Source organism: Erythranthe guttata, chromosome 2 (genome assembly GCF_056151865.1).
Source record: "Erythranthe guttata isolate IM_541 chromosome 2, IM_541, whole genome shotgun sequence".
Taxonomy (NCBI): domain Eukaryota; kingdom Viridiplantae; phylum Streptophyta; class Magnoliopsida; order Lamiales; family Phrymaceae; genus Erythranthe; species Erythranthe guttata.
In genome coordinates this window covers 15615945-15634101 of record NC_142534.1, presented here as the reverse complement: position 1 = coordinate 15634101, position 18157 = coordinate 15615945, and the positions used below count along the sequence as shown (strand labels likewise).

The window sequence follows — 18157 nt, the reverse complement described above, 5'->3', positions numbered from 1 at the left end:
GAAGAATCGGGCAAATAACTGCAGAGATATTCTCAATGATATTGTGTAAAATAAATACGAAACAGAAGTAGTCCATAGTAGGACTGTTATTTTATTTTTCTTCTTTTTTGTGCAATGAGATCCAAATACAGGAAATAAGACATGTTTTTTACAAGTGGGAATGATTCTCTCAGAAATATGTCTAGCAAATAAATTTGATTAGGGAACCAAATGGAAATGCAAAAGAGACGAAAACTAAATTAATTACCAAGACAACCAGCATTTACATAGATAATTAGTAGATATAATTCGGTAAGTTTTCTCATGCATTTTCCTCTCTTCAGAATTTCTGCCACCTCCCTCTCAGACTCGGATCCATTCAACTTAAACGCTTCAGTGTCGGCTCTAAATTGAGCATTTTTTAGCTTCAACGTATATGATTTTCAGCATACAGTTTCTCACTTTTCATAGTCCCGCCCTTATTTAATGATGGATCGGCATTCAATTCAGATTGAATTCTCTTAGCAGAATACGGACAAAGGGCGTCCACCTAAAACATGGCATATGGCATCGGACCTTTGCATGTCTGGCGGAGTCTATAGCAGATCCAACAATGGTTTCTAGCATACTTTTGTATAACTCATCCATGTTCTTGAAAATTTTGCTTGTTGGTTCAACCCTTTTCTCATTAAAAGCGATTAAATTTGTCAAAATATTATTGAGAATATCCATCCGACCATGGATATGCCCAGCACTTAAGATTGCTGTTTCTTACTTCTGTCGTACTATATCCAGATTTCAACAGCGAATCTTTGAATTACATTTGACTGAGGATTCTTGTCTTTTAAATCCTTTGTTCCATCAGGATTGTTGCTCGATTGTGCTGAAGGAAACTTAGAACTGAATAGTTCAGGCTCCTTTGTTAAATGTGCCATCTTTGTTCAACGTGCCAGACCTATTCGATTAAGAAACTGCCTTCGTTCATCGAGTGTTTACCTCCCTTTGAACGAGCCAGAGCCAGAGCCAGAGGCTGTAAAATGTAAAATGAATATAACTGAACTGGAATCATGAATAAATATATGATAAAGCTATATGTTAGTGAAAAATATGTCTAGCAGATAAAATTTGCGAGATTAGATGCAAAACAGAGGAAAAGTAAATTCATAATTATAAGATAATTACCAAGACAATCAGCATTCACATAGATAATTAGTAGATATATTTCAATGGAATGACGTACCTCAGCTTTTCTCTTAGCTTGAAGCAACTCTGGCTCCAGCTGGCAGCAACCTCTGCTTTTCTTCCTCGCACTGTGACTGCAAATTGCTAACCTGCTTCTCAAAGTCGGAAAGTTTTCTGATGCATTATCTCTTCTCTTCAGAATTTCTGCCACCTCCTTCACAGACTCGGATCCATTCAACTTAAATGCTTCAGTGTCAGCATGGTGTAATTTGGGCAATTTGAGTCTCGGTATATACCTCTCACTAGCTAGTATATACTATATATGGATCTAGGTCAGAATGGAGCTGGTGGCTGTTGAGGTCGCCGGAGTGCCATTCAAACCACATCAACTTCTGTAAACAGCCAACATCGTTTTCATCTCAACGAACTTCCTCCAACTGTGGTGGAAGAAGAAACATTAGCACTGCCCTATACATCCAATTTACAAGAAACATATATTGAATTCTCATTACCTAGTTCATTGCAGTTTCGATTCGATCGATGTTAGGTGCACGAGGTGTTGCGTATAATTTGACTGAGGATTCTTGTCTTTTGGTTCATCAGGATTGTTGCCCGATTGAACTGAAGACTTCATTCAGGCTTCATGTTGGATTTGTCACACTTGTTTGATTTAGATTTTCTTTTGCTCTTCGAGTATTGACCTCCCATTGAACCAGCCATGGCTGCAAACTGTAAAATGAATATAGCTGAGAAATAGATATACCATGTTTATTTCTGAGAAATCAAAATTTGCCTGAATTCTGAAATTGGAAAACCCTGTTTAGTATGCCTGAATTCTGTGAAATCAAAGCTGGGTACTATCAAGAATTCTAAACAGGCATCGATACTAGAAAAAGACTTCTTGTTCAAGACTCAAAAGCCATCAACAAATTAGGTCTTACAAAGGCGTCCTATTAAAATTTTGATTTGCATCACAACTAGATGGAAATCGTAATGAAATTTTCGAATTCCTCCGATTCCGATCCGAAAACATCTAATTTGGAACAGTATTTTTCGTTCCGGTTTCCAAAATTCCAAGAAAATGTTTGGATTAGAATTGGAAATTAATCCAAGGGTGACAAGATTTCCAACATTCTGAAATTTCTGAAGCTTTGAAACGGAACGAGTTTTTAGATTTCCAATCTTTTGAATCAGAATTGGAAGTTATTTTTCACATTGAAAAATGTAGTAATAATCCATAACAAAAAGAAGAAAAATGTCACTTCCAAATTTGTTTTTTTAGTTATTAATCCATAACAAAAAGAATAACATCTATGCAGATCTATAAAGAAAATGGTTGAAGTATTGACATAAAGAAATGCTCTTACACAGATCTTTTGGTTTTACCTTTTTCCATCCCATCACCACATCTTAAATCCTTACAAGATAGATAAAGATACAAATTTAGAAGAACCCCTCGCGCCCCCAAATTTATGATCGGAAGGACCGCTGAATCATAAATGTGTTCAATTGAAAATGAATGAGAGGTCACACAAAAAAAGTTACATTTATCAAAAGCAGATTGTATGGTCTAATCATTTACCAGATTTTTACAGGACAGGTCTCCGATGGCAAGGTTCCGGTCAACTGCTCCTCCACGAGTAAAGAAGAAGTGACTGCTTAGATTATAAGCATCCGCTCTTAACCTAACACTGAATAAATAACAAACCGAAAGTTGCAGAGAGACAATGTAGAAAACCAATATATATAGGCAAAAATATCTCCTTTCATTTAATGGGACGATAAGATTTTCCGTGTTCCAGATAAGAATGACGCGGACGTGAGAAATAAGATAAGGTCAAGTTTAATTCACTGTAATCTGATGACATATATAGACAATTTTCGTAAATATGTGCACCACACGCGCGTAACCGAGGCGTGCTTTGGAGGGGCCATTGCCTCTCCAAAAAATTATTTTTTTTCAAAAATTTTACTTACTTTTTTCTATTATATAATACAATATAACAATAATATTTTCTGTATCCCTCCGGATGAGAACGCCGAGGACGTTAGAAACAAGATAAGGTCAAATTTAATGCACAGTAATCTGATGACATATATAGAAAATTTTCATAAATATGAGCACACACCAGGCATACATGCAGTGGCAGAGCCAATAATTAATAGGAGGGTGGGCTATATGTCGCGGACAGCCCTAATCTTTCTTTTAGGCGTATTCAAAAAAATAAAAATAAAAACATAAATATTTGTAGACTTTATGCAAATTATGATCCTTGAAACTCTTTAATTAGTAGGCTTATTCACTAAAATAAATAATAAAACAATATCAATTTGTAGACTTTCATTAAAATAGAATAAACTAGTCTCTAAATGAGTTTTTTTCTTGTTTTTTTTTTCAAAATTAGATTTTCTGAAGTACTAGGTGAGATAGGTAAGATAAATTGGGGCGATATGAACAGAATACCAATCTACATCATAAGGTCAATGGAGGAAAAAAAAAATATCAGTGTTTTCTTAACAACTAAATACTGGGAACAGTGTGCATACCAATTCTTGATTTTATGCAAATTCAGATTATGCATAATCCTCTCTTGGCTAAGGTATCTCGATGAGGAATGACAACTCATAGTGGGAACATATTTTACTAACAAGCAGTACAATAACATTTATCCTGTCTGCATATATGTTGGTATATCACTCGCACCGGTAATATTATGTATATCTGAATTATATACCTACTAACTAACCTCCTGCATTTCTGAAGTAATCAAGAGTTGATAAAAGAGGAAATAACCTTTTTAGCAGAATGCCGTTTAAACCGGCACGCTTGTGGTCGAGTACTTGCAAGGGTGAAACAAGCGAGAGTGTGAGATAAGGATGATCTGCAACACATACTTAATTATTGATAATGGGATTATTTATATGAACTTTCAAATACATTTTGTGTATGCCTATGTTGCATATAAATAATAACCTGTTAGAGAAGTTGTGAAAAAATAAAATAAACAGAGAAAGATAAATTCAGTTCAACCATTCAGCGGTTTTCGTATCATACTCGAACAAAATGTTAATATAAGAAGAAAATATACTAACCTCTGTTTCAACCTCGTTTACACGTTTATGGGTGCAGTTACCTTCGACTTCACCTATATCCGACGATCTTTCGCATTGCCCAAGCCTCCACCCTGTCCTATCCATCTTAAAGGCTTATTATAGGACTCAGTGAAGTTAGTTAACTTGTGATACTCATTTCTAATTGTTTTAGTAAAAATACGGACAACCAAATTGTCAATGCAGATTAGTCAACCTAAATTTCTAATTGTGACCTCTAGTTTACAACCTAAACTATGTCGAACCCAATATCTTATCTTTCTTCTTTGAAGAATTTAGTTGGGGGGGGGGGGGGGGGGGGGGGGGGGGGGTTTAAAATTTGATATCACAAACAATTAAAAGGAAACTCCAATCATTGACTCAGCTGTGCTTCTTTCCCTAATTAGGCATCTTTCTGGAACAACTGAGGTGACAAGTTTCACCAGAAATCAGAATAGAAATCCTGTTATGCTCATTTTTGAACCATTCAAACTGCAGCATTCTCCCAAACCCAAGAAGAAATAATATTCGGTGAATATATAGAAAACTTCCAAAAAGATGAGTAATAAGATACGAATTACTATGACTAAATTAGGAGATGCTAAACATGAAAACATTACTAGTCGGTCATTAAAGTCGTATATTTAATCAAAATCATGTACAAGAGCAATGGAGGAAAGAAGACATGGAAAACAAGATTAACAAAACCGAACAAATTATAATATTTTTACTCTCTGCAGACTCTCATTATCATAAGGAAACTCCGATTTAATTCTCAAAATTAGTTAGTCAAAATGTCCGCTCTCTGCATACTCTCTTCCCAACTTGCCATCTCCCACCCTCAGCATCGACACCAGGCTTTATTCTGTTAAAATCGATTTGTCAGTTTATTATCCACTCTGGCAGTAGCAACAACATAGCTACTGAATTTTTAGGTCCCTGTAGATTTTTTTGGACTGTGAACAGTTACTATTTGTCTTTGAATATAGGCCAAGAAAGTGAATCACATTACCTGCATTCTTTGCCAACACCAACAGTCGAGCTTTCATTTTTAACAAGTCCACGGTAATCAACATGCAGACAGCTCAATTAACCAAATATGCTACCATTTGATGTCTGAAACACGGCTACTCCATCTCCATCTTCAATAGTTTAAACAGCAATACAATGAATTTTACACCAATTTTCCTTGCCTGAAATTCTGGACTATTTAGGAGCTTGGACCAAACACTTTGATGCTTTCTTCAATTCCAACATGGCAATATGGGCACTGTGCTCCCACTGTACTCAAGTTCCTTTCATGACAAGGAAAGCAAAGAACTTGATGTGCGCAAGGTAAAAAAACCACAGACACTTCATTCTCCAAGCACATCATGCATATCCAGTGCCTAATACTTCTTTCAGAGGAATCAATAGGAGCACTTGATTCTGAGGATGTTGCTTCAGCATCCTCGTACGAGGAATCTCCACTCTCTCGCATTTGCTGAGACACGCGGAGACGGGACAGCTCATCTTCTAGTCTTTGAAAGTCATCCCTTCCTAGCTGACTTTCCATCTCCCTTTTTTGGCGCAATTTTGTCAATTCGGCTCTTGAATTGGCTTTATGAATCTCAGCTGTTCGAATTTCTTCACCGCGAATGGCAAGCATATACTCCTTTTCCTTAATATTCTGTCTCCAACTCACCTGCAGATAGAAATCAAAAGGAAATTCAGACTTCTCCGGTAAGTACTAGAAATCCATGGAGCAATGTCATATCTACATATATAGTTCCATCCATATAGTAAGTTACCAACTACAGAATCAAAATAATCATACAGTAAATTGTTTTGAAATAAGTTAACTCATGAAGCACATTTCAACATATATAGAAGATTTTGATCATCAATTATTAAAAACTATACACAAGTTTCTTAAAGATGTAAACAAGACATTTAGATCTTCACCATAAGTGTTGTTTTTGCCTTATCAATTCAATAAATTCAGAATCCAACATGACTGTCACAGAGCAGCGAATTTTAGCAATATACAAAATCCAAGTTTGAACCTTTTGCACCATAACATTTTTCTTTTCTTCATTGAACAGCGAGACGGAAAAAAAAAAAAGAATATGACCACCAAAATGGAAATGGGACAATTTTGAGTATTATAGCTCACTTCTAACATTAGTTGCACTTTATGACCATGGCAATGAAGTGGAGTAAAATCTTTGACAAATAAAAAAAGTAATAGGCATATGAAAGACTATGGTATCCCATATTGGTAGAGTCTGAAGAAAGTTTAAATGGCTTATAAGTGATTAACATGGACAAGCGAGGACAAGCGCAAGTAGTAGCCAGCGAACATATATGACTAAAATGTGTCTTACAATATATAAAGATGTCTTATCTACAAGTTAAGAAGCAGAAGCAGGCTCTCAAACATTAAATACAAGCTAATGAACTGATTAACTAAAAATCAAGCAAAACGATTGAGAATGTTTTAAGGTAAGAAAAGAGAGCTAAAGAGGGCAATGTAAATAGAAGAGGATATATTTGTTAACAAGCCGCTAGGGAACATATGGGCCGGATGAATAGGAATTAGCGTTTTTGGAAAAGTTCCAAAAAATTTCGGAAGTGAAAACTAAATTTAGTAATGTTCCAAATGTTTTTTGAAAAAAAAACCCAAAATCAAAACGTTGGGAATCGTAATGAAATATTTGTTCCATTTATAAAAAAAAATGGATTAGAATCAGCCAAACTTGGAAATTGTATTTTTTTTTATCCACCTACAATATAAAACAATGTTTTTTTTTTTTTTGCATGGCAGTCGAATTCGAAAATTTCATTCTACTTTCCACGCCCACTTGCTTCCTATAAATAGAAATGTTTAGGTTACGGTGGGCGATGAAGAGAAAAATTTATATCAACAAGTTTTAAGCGTTTATTTTAATAGAGCTCTTACCAAGAGTTGAGTGTAATAGATGAGGAGATAATGGAATTTAGTAATGTTCCATTTAAAAGGGAATGATTTCCTAATGTATAATGATTGCTCATAAACTTAACTTCAAGGCTTGAATATTGGTTTCTAGATTTCATATGAAATGGTCGTCATTAAGTATGAAGACAATCAAATTTTCATCAAAATAGGTTTGATTGTGATGAGCAAAATGTATCTTCGTTTTCTTACCTTTATGGCAATATTAATCTATAACATTGTGGTAAAGACCACGCGGTGGAATTAAGGAAAAAGTACTTCCTAAATATCTAACTTGTTCATGCATAACTTAAAACGTAACTTTCGTTAACGTTTGCTATAAGGAAATTTGCCAATAAGCTTTTCAAGCCTAAACTTCCCTAATATGATTAGGAAACATGTCATTTTAATTATATTTCATTTGTCGACGAAAATCTTCTTTGCGAGAAGCCTTTTTTTGTTGCTATGTATGTTTCCATCAATCTTCATACATCAATTTTTGTGTAGCACGAACACGTCAACTTTGTAATGTTATTGCGTTCCGAAAATGTTCCGAATACGAAAACTTTAAATACTAGTCGAAATTTTTGTTTGCCATTTATGTATTTTCCCAAAATATTAAAACATGTTTTGAGTGGTAAATCTACAAATATTTGTTGCTTCCTTAATTCATCTTTTTGGCCTTCGTTCACTAGATATAAGTCGATAACATATACTAGCTCCGAGCTTCGTAACAAAATATGATTCGTCCAATGATAATTATCATTAAAATGAACAATCCAAAAAGAACTTGAATAAATCTTATGACGACAAGAACCTTTCTTCTACACGTTTAATACATCATTTCCACTATTAAAGAGAGGCTAATTTGAAAGCACAACTCACATGTGAAGTCTTGTAACTAAATTTGAGTTTAACACATTCTCCAACTCCTGGAAGCGATGCGTAATTTAGAATTACATTTCTTACGCATTAGGTTATGATGATAATATTTTATTGCACTCATTCTATTTGGTCTTAGTTGTATTTAAGTATCATTAAATAGAATTTTCAATTTATCTTAAAACATGAATACAAGAAACCACAATTCAACAAAATTAGTCTCCATAATTTACAAATACGCAAGTGGAACATTGCACAAATTTCCCACTATACATTTTCACTGCCATAGGAAATAAATCTCCCAAAGTGTTAACATTACTATTACTCGACCATTAACTATTGAGTCGTACTAAGACTATCTATCTGGTAAACTAGTATATACTCTTGTATCCTTTAGTCTTGTATCCTTGAATACTAAAGAATATACTTTACCGCAATCGCATTTGCTAACTATGCAAGATGCAAAGCAAAACTCGCATTTAGTTATTTATCATAGCATATGTAAGGTTTCCTTTACAACAGGAACTACCTTAAACATCTCTATCGTATTACATGTCCAAAGACACTAATCTCTCGATACAGTGTTTCCATGCCTGAAAGAATTAATTTTTTGAAATAATTCATATTATAAGTGTTGTTTTGTCATATTATAAAGAAGTGCAGATCTGCGTATTATGAAAATCTATAACTCTCTTCAATTGCATACAAGTGGTAAATTTAATTTCATAAAATAAATAAATTTTAGAATGAATCTACAAAGTCAAATATTATAAGAATCACTAATTTATTAACTAGTTTGTTATTTAATTAAGATTTAATACTATTCCTATGAATATCTTTAATATAAATAATTTAATAACATTTATTAATCACTAAAATGATTTGGTAGAAAATGTTAGTAATTCAATTGTGTCCTAAGAAAGTAACACAATGAGAAAAAGCTCCAAACTTGACGAATGAAGATAATCTCAAATAGAACTTCACGAACTTCAAATACATACTTGAGTTATATAAAAACAATGGAGAGAAATTGAATCATTAAGAACAAACAAAAAAAATTAATTCATATGTTCTCATGATAATGGTGATAAAAGCATAACAAAGACACTAATTGAGTCAGTGTGTGTGGGGGGGGGGGGGGGGGGGTGGGGGAGTGGGGGGGTGGTGAATAATCCTAAGACAGTTATTTCCAAGTGATACTATTAAAGTTTCCCGATCTATATGTTTGCCAGAAATATATCTAGCAGATAAATTTTGCAAGATTAGGGAAAGAATGGAAACGCAAAAGAGAGGACAAATTAATTCATGTACGTAAATTAGTTGATATAATCAATTGAATGACGCACCTCGTCTTCCTTGGTGTCTTTCTCAACTTGAAGCAACTCTAGCTCCAGCTGCAGCATCGTCTGTTTCTCTTCCTGACACTGTGACTGCAAGTTGCAATTCTGCTTCTCAACAACGGAAAGTTTTCTGACGCATTTTCTCTCTCGCTTCAGAATATCTGCAACCTCCATATCAGACTCAGTGCGGTTCAGCTTGAGTGCTTCAGTGTCGGCTCTAATTTGGGCATTTTTAATCCTCAGCCTTCCCATATCATCACTGCTGAAACTTAATTCACGATTCATGTTTTGGAGAGATGATCTACTCTCATTGATCTCCAGCATTTTGAGTTTCTGTGATTTTTCAGCATTTCGTTTCTTATTTTCCAAGTCCATTTTATCCATCCTTAACAACTTAAGTTCCAGGAGATCTTCGCTTAGCGTTCTAGCGATATCTATCGTTTTCTTCTGAGCCCATGATTTTCGGTCCTTCACCTTTTCTTGCAGTTCTCCAATATCTTTTAACAAATTGGCTATCCGAGCATCATTTGGTTCATAGGAAACTTCTGTGAGGAAGTCAGAGCTCACTGTATCAGAAATTTCTGTTGTTGTGCCACTGTCAATAACAGGAATGCCAAGTTTCCGCCGCATTTCATCTGCAACACTAAGGACATTCCACCTGAAATAAGATTCTAATTCCGGCGTGAAATTGACCCTTTCCATAATCCCGACCCTCTTTAATGATGGATCAGCATTAAGTTGAGATCGGATTCTCTTAGCAGAGTATTGACCAAGGGCTTCAGCATCTTCATTTTTACTGTGGCTACTATTCTCACTCTCCAAAATAGAAGCTCGGGTGACTGATGGAGCACAACACCAGCTCCTCTCTAAAAGATGGCACATGGCGTCGGACCTTTTCAAATCTGGGCGAGTCTGCTGGAAAGATACAACCATACTTTCAAGCATAGCATGGTATAGCCCACCCATGTCTTTGAAAGCATTGCTTGGTGGTTCAACTCTTTTCTCAATAAAAGAAATTGAATTCATCAAAATATTATTAAGAATATCCATCCGCCCATGAATATATCCAGCACTTAGTATTGCTGTTTCTACTTCTGCCGTACGGTACCCTAATTTCAACAGCCAATCTTTAGCTGTAGCGTATAACCACTCAAACTTTTTATAAAACAAATCCTTCAGCTCCTTTTCTGTGTATTTGCACCTACTTCTGTCCAATGCATCAGGGTTGTTGCTTGATTGTGCCAAATCAAGCTTCGAATTGAAAACTTCAGGTTTCTTGTTGATTGTCTCCGACTTATTTGATTGGGATTTTCCTTTACCCTTCGAGTGTTTGCCTCTCTTTGAACCAGCCATGGGTAGAAGCTGTAAGTGTATAAACTGAAAATTAGAATCATGATTACTTGCATGACACAAGATAAAGCATTTGTAGACATACACAGATGTAATAGAAAAAAATATGTATAAAATACATCATGCAGAAAGATAAAAGTGTGAACCATCGTTGTTTTATCAAAAGTATTAACGTAGGTTTTAATTCAAGACACTTGCTTGATATGTTCTTGTAATTACTAGACAGAGAAACAGATATGTTCATGTAATTACTAGACAGAGAAAAAGATGTGCCAGATTTTGGTTTGCATCATAAAAAGGTGTAGTAATCGAAATGAAGAAAACACAGTTCTCAAAAAAGAAAAGGTGTAGAAATCGAAAAGGAATTTCCTAACTTCTCTGAATCTAGGTCCGAAAGTACCACCTTTGGAATTTACAATTTCCGATTTTTTTTTTAAATCAAAATCGGCAATCGGAGTTAATAAAAAATTCCTCGAAATACTGATTTTGAAAAAATATTCAAACCATTTTTTCATAATATACTTTTTTATTTTTAATATTATTATTGTTTTAAAATTTCGACTAAAGAGAATTTAGACTATAATTTTAAGAAGAAAAAAGATCAAATATTCCCAAAACTTCCAAGAATCTCGAAATTTATAAAGGTGGCACGAATTCAGAAATTTCGAAATCTTTTGGAATTAGAAAAGAAATTAGATCTGATAGATTTAGTATCTGAAATGAAAATTATTTTGAACTTCCAAAAATAATCTTATAATCCAAAACAAAAAGAAATATCTCTGCAGATCCATAAGTATTGACACAAAAAAAAAAGTGCTCTTATACAGATCGTTTGGGTTTACTGAAAAAACTACATGAAATAACCATCCCATCACCACATCACAAACCCTTACAAGATAAATAAAGATAAAACTTCTAAGAAATTCCTGCTGTAAAAAAAGATGAATAGATATGAAATCGGAAGAAACAATTAAATCATACTTGAATTTAAGCTGTGTTGAAAAAGAAAAAAAAAATTTAAGGCAATGCTTTCAATTAAAAATGAATGACAATCGGGAGGAAGAAAATAGAATCTATCAAAAACAGATCTATGCCCTAATTAATTACCAGAGATTTGATTTCCAGGAAGAAAATGAATGACAATTCTCCGATGAAAAGTTTCCGGGTTGCTCTTCAGGAAAAAGTAAGGAGGAAGTGATTGCTTAGGTTATAAGCTCTCTCTCTTAACCTAGTCTAGTGCACATTCACTGAATAAATAGCAAAAATAAAGTGGCGGAGAAACAATTGACACAACCTAGATGAATAGACAAAATCTCCTTTTATTTAATGGGATAATAAGATTATTTACATGCCAGATAAGAATGTGAGGGCGTTAGAAACAAGAAGAGGTCGAATTTAATGCATATTGTATCTGATGACATATGTCGATAATCTTTCATAAAGATGGTAGCAACAACAACCGGTTCATAAAAAATCAAATGTGAGCACACACCTGGCATACATGGATGATATGAATTTTGAAAAGGGCCTCGAGATTTATGTTCCTTGCCTGTAATATAAATGAAATTAAAATTATACGTGACCATATTGAGTATGTAATCTACATTACAAGGTCCAAGAAAATAAAATTCAGAAATATCTCATCATTTCAATACCCGTGCAAAAGAGGGATAAAGATTCATTAATTAATTACCTTGCTAATTCCTATTATTATAGGAAAAAAAAATATGGCGATAAAGGATTTTCCCAAAATGCTTTTGCAAATTTGAGTAATCATATTCCATGGTTTTATATTAATACCTTTTCTAGCAAAAATATTTAATCCAAGAGGATTTTATCCATATGGATGTGCAATCTTGGATGGATAGACATCTCAATCCTAAAGAGTGCTCCTCTCAAATTAAAATCTAGAGATTATGAAAATTTCCTTAATCAAGGAAAAATGCGTATCCAGACCTGGATATTACGCAAATTTGGGTAAACATATCTCTCAATGAGAAATAACACGTTCATTTTCCACTCTTGTGAGAAATGACAACTCATAGTGTGAACATTTTTTTACTAACAAGCAGTAGATTAACATCTATGTATAGCCCTCGCGTAAGGGATATTATGTGATTGTGATTCATCTTACTTACTAACTAGTGTTTGGAACCTGCATCTCTTAATTAATCATGAGTTGACAATACGGGAACTAACTTTTTTGGCAACTGACTTTGCCGCCACCAATCTCATACGGCATATCCATCTTATAGGCTTATTTAAGGACTCGGTGAAGTTAACATTCGAGACTTGTTTCTAATTTTTTGAGCGACAATAGTGATAACCGAAATGTCAATGCAGAGTAGTCAGCCACAGTTTCAGCAAAATTTTACAAGCAAATCAGGATATTCCCGATGATATGTTCTTTACGGTTGAACTATAAATGAGCGTAAAGGCGTAAACAAGGCAGGAATAACATTATAAACAGCTATAACAGAGACTATATCTCTTCGAAAAATCTGCTCTCTCTCTCTCTCTCTCTACAACAGCACATAGGATGATTATGCATAAAAAATTACTAATGCACTCTGAACAAAATGTTCGATTTCTCAGCTGATATTTACAATGTCGTGTGCAATCAGTATAATTTTTTTTAACAAATTCAACCAGAGCCAATTATATAATATTATGAATTCCCATGCATCCATAAAACACTTGCAGAAAAATAAGTTCTGAGATACGAACTACTCTATAACTAAATTAGGGCAAAACAATACCAACAAAACCAACTGACGATAAGTTGTGAGAATTGATCAAAATACATACGAGAAAGGGGAACTTACCACAAATATGGAGCTTCGAATAAGAGAAAAGGGGATGCAGGAAATAGGGGTTTGTTAACACCGGATGAAAATACAGGGTTCCGACTGAAAATGCCATCGGCGATGAATCCAGGTAGATAAAACTCGTCGTCGTGAAGAAAATACGCTCCAAAATCGGCGATTGTTGATCGGAGCTTTCGTTCACAGCGGTGACAAATGTAATCTGATACAGGGTTCGAATTTTGGATCATAGTGGGCCCAACCACATTATCCACACAACAGGCCCACATAACTTCATACTAATTAATTAATTTAATTTGGCCCAACATGAAATATTATTATTATTATTATTATTATTATTATTATTATTATTATTATTATTATTATTATTATTATTATTATTATTATTATTATTATTATTATTATTATTATTATTATTATTATTATTATTATTATTATTATTATTATTATTATTATTATTATTATTATTATTATGATGATGTTCAAAAATAATTATACCTAATGTATTTCGCTGATGTAGCATAGTATGAACTGTGGACATACCCATCATACGCCATTTAATTATTTATTAAAATTGAGAATTAATAAGTAAATTCAAATAAGATCCAAGTGACAATTAATATAATCATGTGATGATTTGATTTGACCATTGGAAATTAAATTAATTAAGCCCACTAAGTATGAAAAAAATATTTTTTTTTCTATATTTTAATTATTCAATAATATAAGCTTATCCTTTTAAAAATTCATCATTATCTTAGTCCTGGTTTTAAGCTCATGATGTAATGAAACTCATACCTAAAAGTCATACATGGAAAGATGAGTGAGTTGTGAAAAAATATCTCTATATATTATTTTGAATTGATAAAAAATTTCATTTGTTAATAAAACAAATTAATTTCACATACAAATTTTAAATATATATTGGTGAATGGTAAAGCCAAAATCAAACAATAACCAATTTTGTTTTTTGTATATTTTTTTTTCTGGTACTGAACGAACACGCAACCAATCATATAAGTGCATTGTATAAATTTACATTCAATAATTCGAAATTACACGAGAGACGTAAATTACACTAGACTGACATGTGTGACAAGCTCCATCTAGCGACCATTCGCGAGGCTGAATATTCATTTGTGCATTTTAATCATTGAAATAGCTATATACTTGTCTAGGTCAATTATAATACTTCAACCTTCACCAATTATTTCTACTTACTTCACCAATTTTTAAGTTATGTGCACGATCGAGTTTAGGTGGCCTTCTCCATAACCAATTTCATTTTTATTAATATTTGAAATATTTAATTATCAATATATGTGTGCGCATGAGATTATAAATATAATTTTCAGGTCAAATACACATACATTAAAGATCACCAAATACCTCCCTACACTATACATTTATACATTAAATACCCCATTCAACTTTTAAAATGTTCAAATACCCCCTTTGACATCAATAAAATTAATGGAATTTACACAAATATCCCTATGCTTTCTCTTTAGTTGAATGAATTTATAAGAGTATTTGATGCAATTAATTTTGATGAATTAGTATTTGATGACTTCAATAGTTTCAGATGTATTTTAAGGACAAATTCAATTGCATGCACCGCTGCTGTTACTTCGATAAATTAGTAATCTATCTTAAATAATATATTTTATTTGAGTCCTGACTCGGTGAAAATATATTAAATTATTAGTTTAATAATTTGCTAAATTAATAGAATGTTGTTAGTACGCATTAATCTATGCCAATTTAACTGTAGGTGTACAGAAGCAAGGAAGAAAGTTTCTAAGTCTATTTTACATATTATTGACTTTTGATACATGTTAATTAATTTAATGCACTTAATTTATTGTTTCAATTGTCGTGGGCAAACGTGAGATCTAACGTTACACAGTGTGCACTACTAACTAAAGTCAAACCAACCAAGTAGTCACATTGAGTTTTTCAATAAGGAAGTAATTGATGATTTTATACTAATTTCAATTCGGTCCCTTCGATTTATTTCCCTACTAAAGGAGCTTCAAATCGTACGACAAATACCGTTTTCACTCTTAAGATAAAGGTAAGTTTCAACGATTAATCTAGAAGATTATGTTGAATTTGACACCATAAAAATAGACGTGTAACAAGATTCATATTTGAGGGGTGATTGTAATTACCCAAACAGAAGGAGGTTTTCGTAATTTGACCTTACCTCAAGGGGTTGGTTGTAATTTACCCTTTATAATTTAAACTCCAGGTCAAATTGCAAATATCATGAAACAACGGGCCAGAAATAAAATATAATTAGATCCCGCACAACTTTCCTTGTCCCTTCCATATTAATTTACACAGCTCACACGTTGACTCTGATTTGTTCTTTCTTTAGACTTCCATTATTACACATCGATATTTTACACATATAATAATGGCAAATTACGGCCACCCTTAACTTGTCAAATTATGAAAACATCCCCATGTTTGAGTAATTACAATCATCCCTTAATTATGTATTATCTTATAAAAGTATCTCTCCAGAGGTAAATTTAGAGATCTTAAATCGATAAAATCAAATCGAAATTTCAGTACGCCCAACGTTTCATACTGTTTACTGAACTGAATATACGATTTGGTTCGGCAAATAATCGAATCACATAAATTTTATGTAAAAATATTCGAAAGAAGGGGAGTAAATGGAATTACCCAAACAAGTGGGGTTTTTTCGTAATTTGTCCATACATAAGGGGATGGCCGTAATTTTCCCTATAATAAATCTCAACTATGTAACATTAAAATCCTCGAAAATCTCAACACAACTTCCTGAATTTCTTCTGCAATGGCGGAGACCAACATTAACTATGGAGAATTCGCCATGGATTTTCCTCAAGATTTCAGGTGCCCTATTTCCATGGAGCTAATGAAAGACCCAGTCACCATCTCCACCGGCGTAACCTACGACCGGAAAAACATCGAGAAATGGTTCCACACCTACAAGAAAGCCACGTGTCCGGCCACCATGCAACTCGTCGACAATCCCACCACCACCCCGAACCACACCCTGAACAGACTCATCCTTTCCTGGCTGAACACCTCCCAGTCGAACCACGACCGCCGCCGCCCTCCTCCGCCGCCACCGCCGCCGTCGTCCAAGCACGAAGAACTGGCCGCCCTTCTCGCCGCCGTCAACGACTCGACCCCTTTTAAGGTAAGTTCGTTGAGAAAACTGAGGTCCGTCGTGGAAAACGGAGATCACGCAATAAAGGAGGATTTCAAGAAATCCGGTGGGGTGGAGGCGCTCGTCTCGATAATGGTGCAGATTCTGTCCGATGATTCGGGTTTTACGATGTTTCGAGCGTGTGAGGAAGCGCTGGGTGTTTTGAACCAGATCCCATTTTCCGATGAAGACGACGAGAAAATATTGCAGCTTCTTATGAACCCTAACTGCATGAAATCAATGGCGGCCGTTCTCCAGCGCGGCGGCGCGGAGGCCAGATTCTGCGCGGTTTCCATTTTCCAGAAGATTGCGAAAGCCGATTACCAGTGGTACTACGTGGCGGAAGATCAGGGCGTCGATTTCTTCAAATCGCTGCTCGAAATCTCGTCCGACGAGATCTCGACAGCCGCGAGTTCTTGCGCACTCCAACTGTTTGTCGAAATGCTCGAGGCGTCGAAGAAGTCGAGGCTGAAAGCGGTTGAAGCCGGCGCGGTATGCACGCTGGTGGAGCTCCTGCCGGATTCGATCCGGCCGAAGAGGTGCGAGAGGATCATGCAGCTGATCAAGCTGCTGTGCGAGTGCGCGGAGGGGCGGGCGGCGTTCGCCGAGCACGGATTGGGCATCTCCGCCGTGGGGAAGAAGATGTTGAGTGTTTCCAGCGGGGCGACGAAGATTGGGGTGAAGATCTTGTGGCTGGTCTCGAGTTACCACTCGACGGAGAGGGTTCTGGAGGAGATGCTGGTTTGCGGGGCGGTGAAGAAGCTCGTGGCGCTACTGCATATCGGCGGGCGGTCGACGACGAAGGAGAGGGTGGTGAAGATCTTGAAGATGCACGGCCGGACGTGGCGGCGGTACCCTTGTTTCCCCGGTGACGTGAAGGAATACTTGGGGTTGGAAGGGAGTAATTAAAAACGAAGAGGTAAAATATACGGGAAATTAGATGTTGCACCTGGTTAGTTACATTGTGTGAATTTGAAACAGTTCGAATTCATCTGGTGTAAATAATTAATTAGGTGTAACATCTAACTCTGTTAAAATACAGAGAGAAAACGAATCATATACATTTGTAAAATATTTTTGTTAATGTTGAAATATACATACATAAATTCTTTGTTCAAATCAGAATAAAGCGAAGTAAAATTGCTATATATATTTGGTCCTTTTTATTATTTCTGAAGATATATAAAATTGCATACAAAACAATATTTAGTTTCTTTAGTTCATGTCTTGTTTAATTTAGTTCAATAGTTGTCAATTTTATTCAATATATTTTCTTATCCAAAAAATAAGTATCACTAAATTATTTGATTGATTTTTATTATAATTAGTGAAAATATTTGGTAAAATT

The 18157-nt window shown here is 34.7% G+C and overlaps 2 protein-coding genes and 1 long non-coding RNA gene across 6 annotated transcripts; 1 reads left to right on the top strand and 2 right to left on the bottom strand.

The window, feature by feature from the left end:
- Window positions 1-73: 73 nt before the first annotated feature.
- Window positions 74-3358, bottom strand: LOC105954784 (uncharacterized). Of its 2 annotated transcripts, XR_016029486.1 has the most exons (5): window positions 2744-3358; window positions 2548-2649; window positions 1674-1890; window positions 1220-1598; window positions 74-1009 (listed from the first exon to the last, which is right to left on the bottom strand). It is a non-coding gene; the product is annotated as an uncharacterized LOC105954784 (long non-coding RNA). The 2 variants fall into 2 exon arrangements; XR_001172567.2 differs by lacking the exon at window positions 2548-2649 and having other exon boundaries at window positions 2744-2881.
- Window positions 3359-4871: 1513 nt separating this feature from the next.
- Window positions 4872-13906, bottom strand: LOC105954781 (MND1-interacting protein 1). Of its 3 annotated transcripts, none has more exons than XM_012978461.2 (5): window positions 13602-13906; window positions 12269-12325; window positions 9433-10788; window positions 5264-5935; window positions 4872-5116 (listed from the first exon to the last, which is right to left on the bottom strand). In XM_012978461.2, exons 3-4 carry the CDS (start codon window positions 10777-10779, stop codon window positions 5462-5464), a joined length of 1821 nt encoding a protein of 606 aa, XP_012833915.1. In that variant the 5' UTR covers window positions 10780-10788; window positions 12269-12325; window positions 13602-13906; the 3' UTR covers window positions 4872-5116; window positions 5264-5461. The 3 variants fall into 3 exon arrangements, with proteins under 3 accessions (XP_012833915.1, XP_088669006.1, XP_088669004.1); XM_088812880.1 differs by having other exon boundaries at window positions 4872-5190; window positions 13602-13879; XM_088812878.1 differs by having other exon boundaries at window positions 11884-12325; window positions 13602-13800.
- Window positions 13907-16363: 2457 nt separating this feature from the next.
- On the top strand, window positions 16364-17938 carry LOC105954738 (E3 ubiquitin-protein ligase PUB23). The gene has a single exon (XM_012978420.2). It carries the CDS (start codon window positions 16432-16434, stop codon window positions 17716-17718), a length of 1287 nt encoding a protein of 428 aa, XP_012833874.2. The 5' UTR covers window positions 16364-16431; the 3' UTR covers window positions 17719-17938.
- Window positions 17939-18157: the final 219 nt, after the last annotated feature.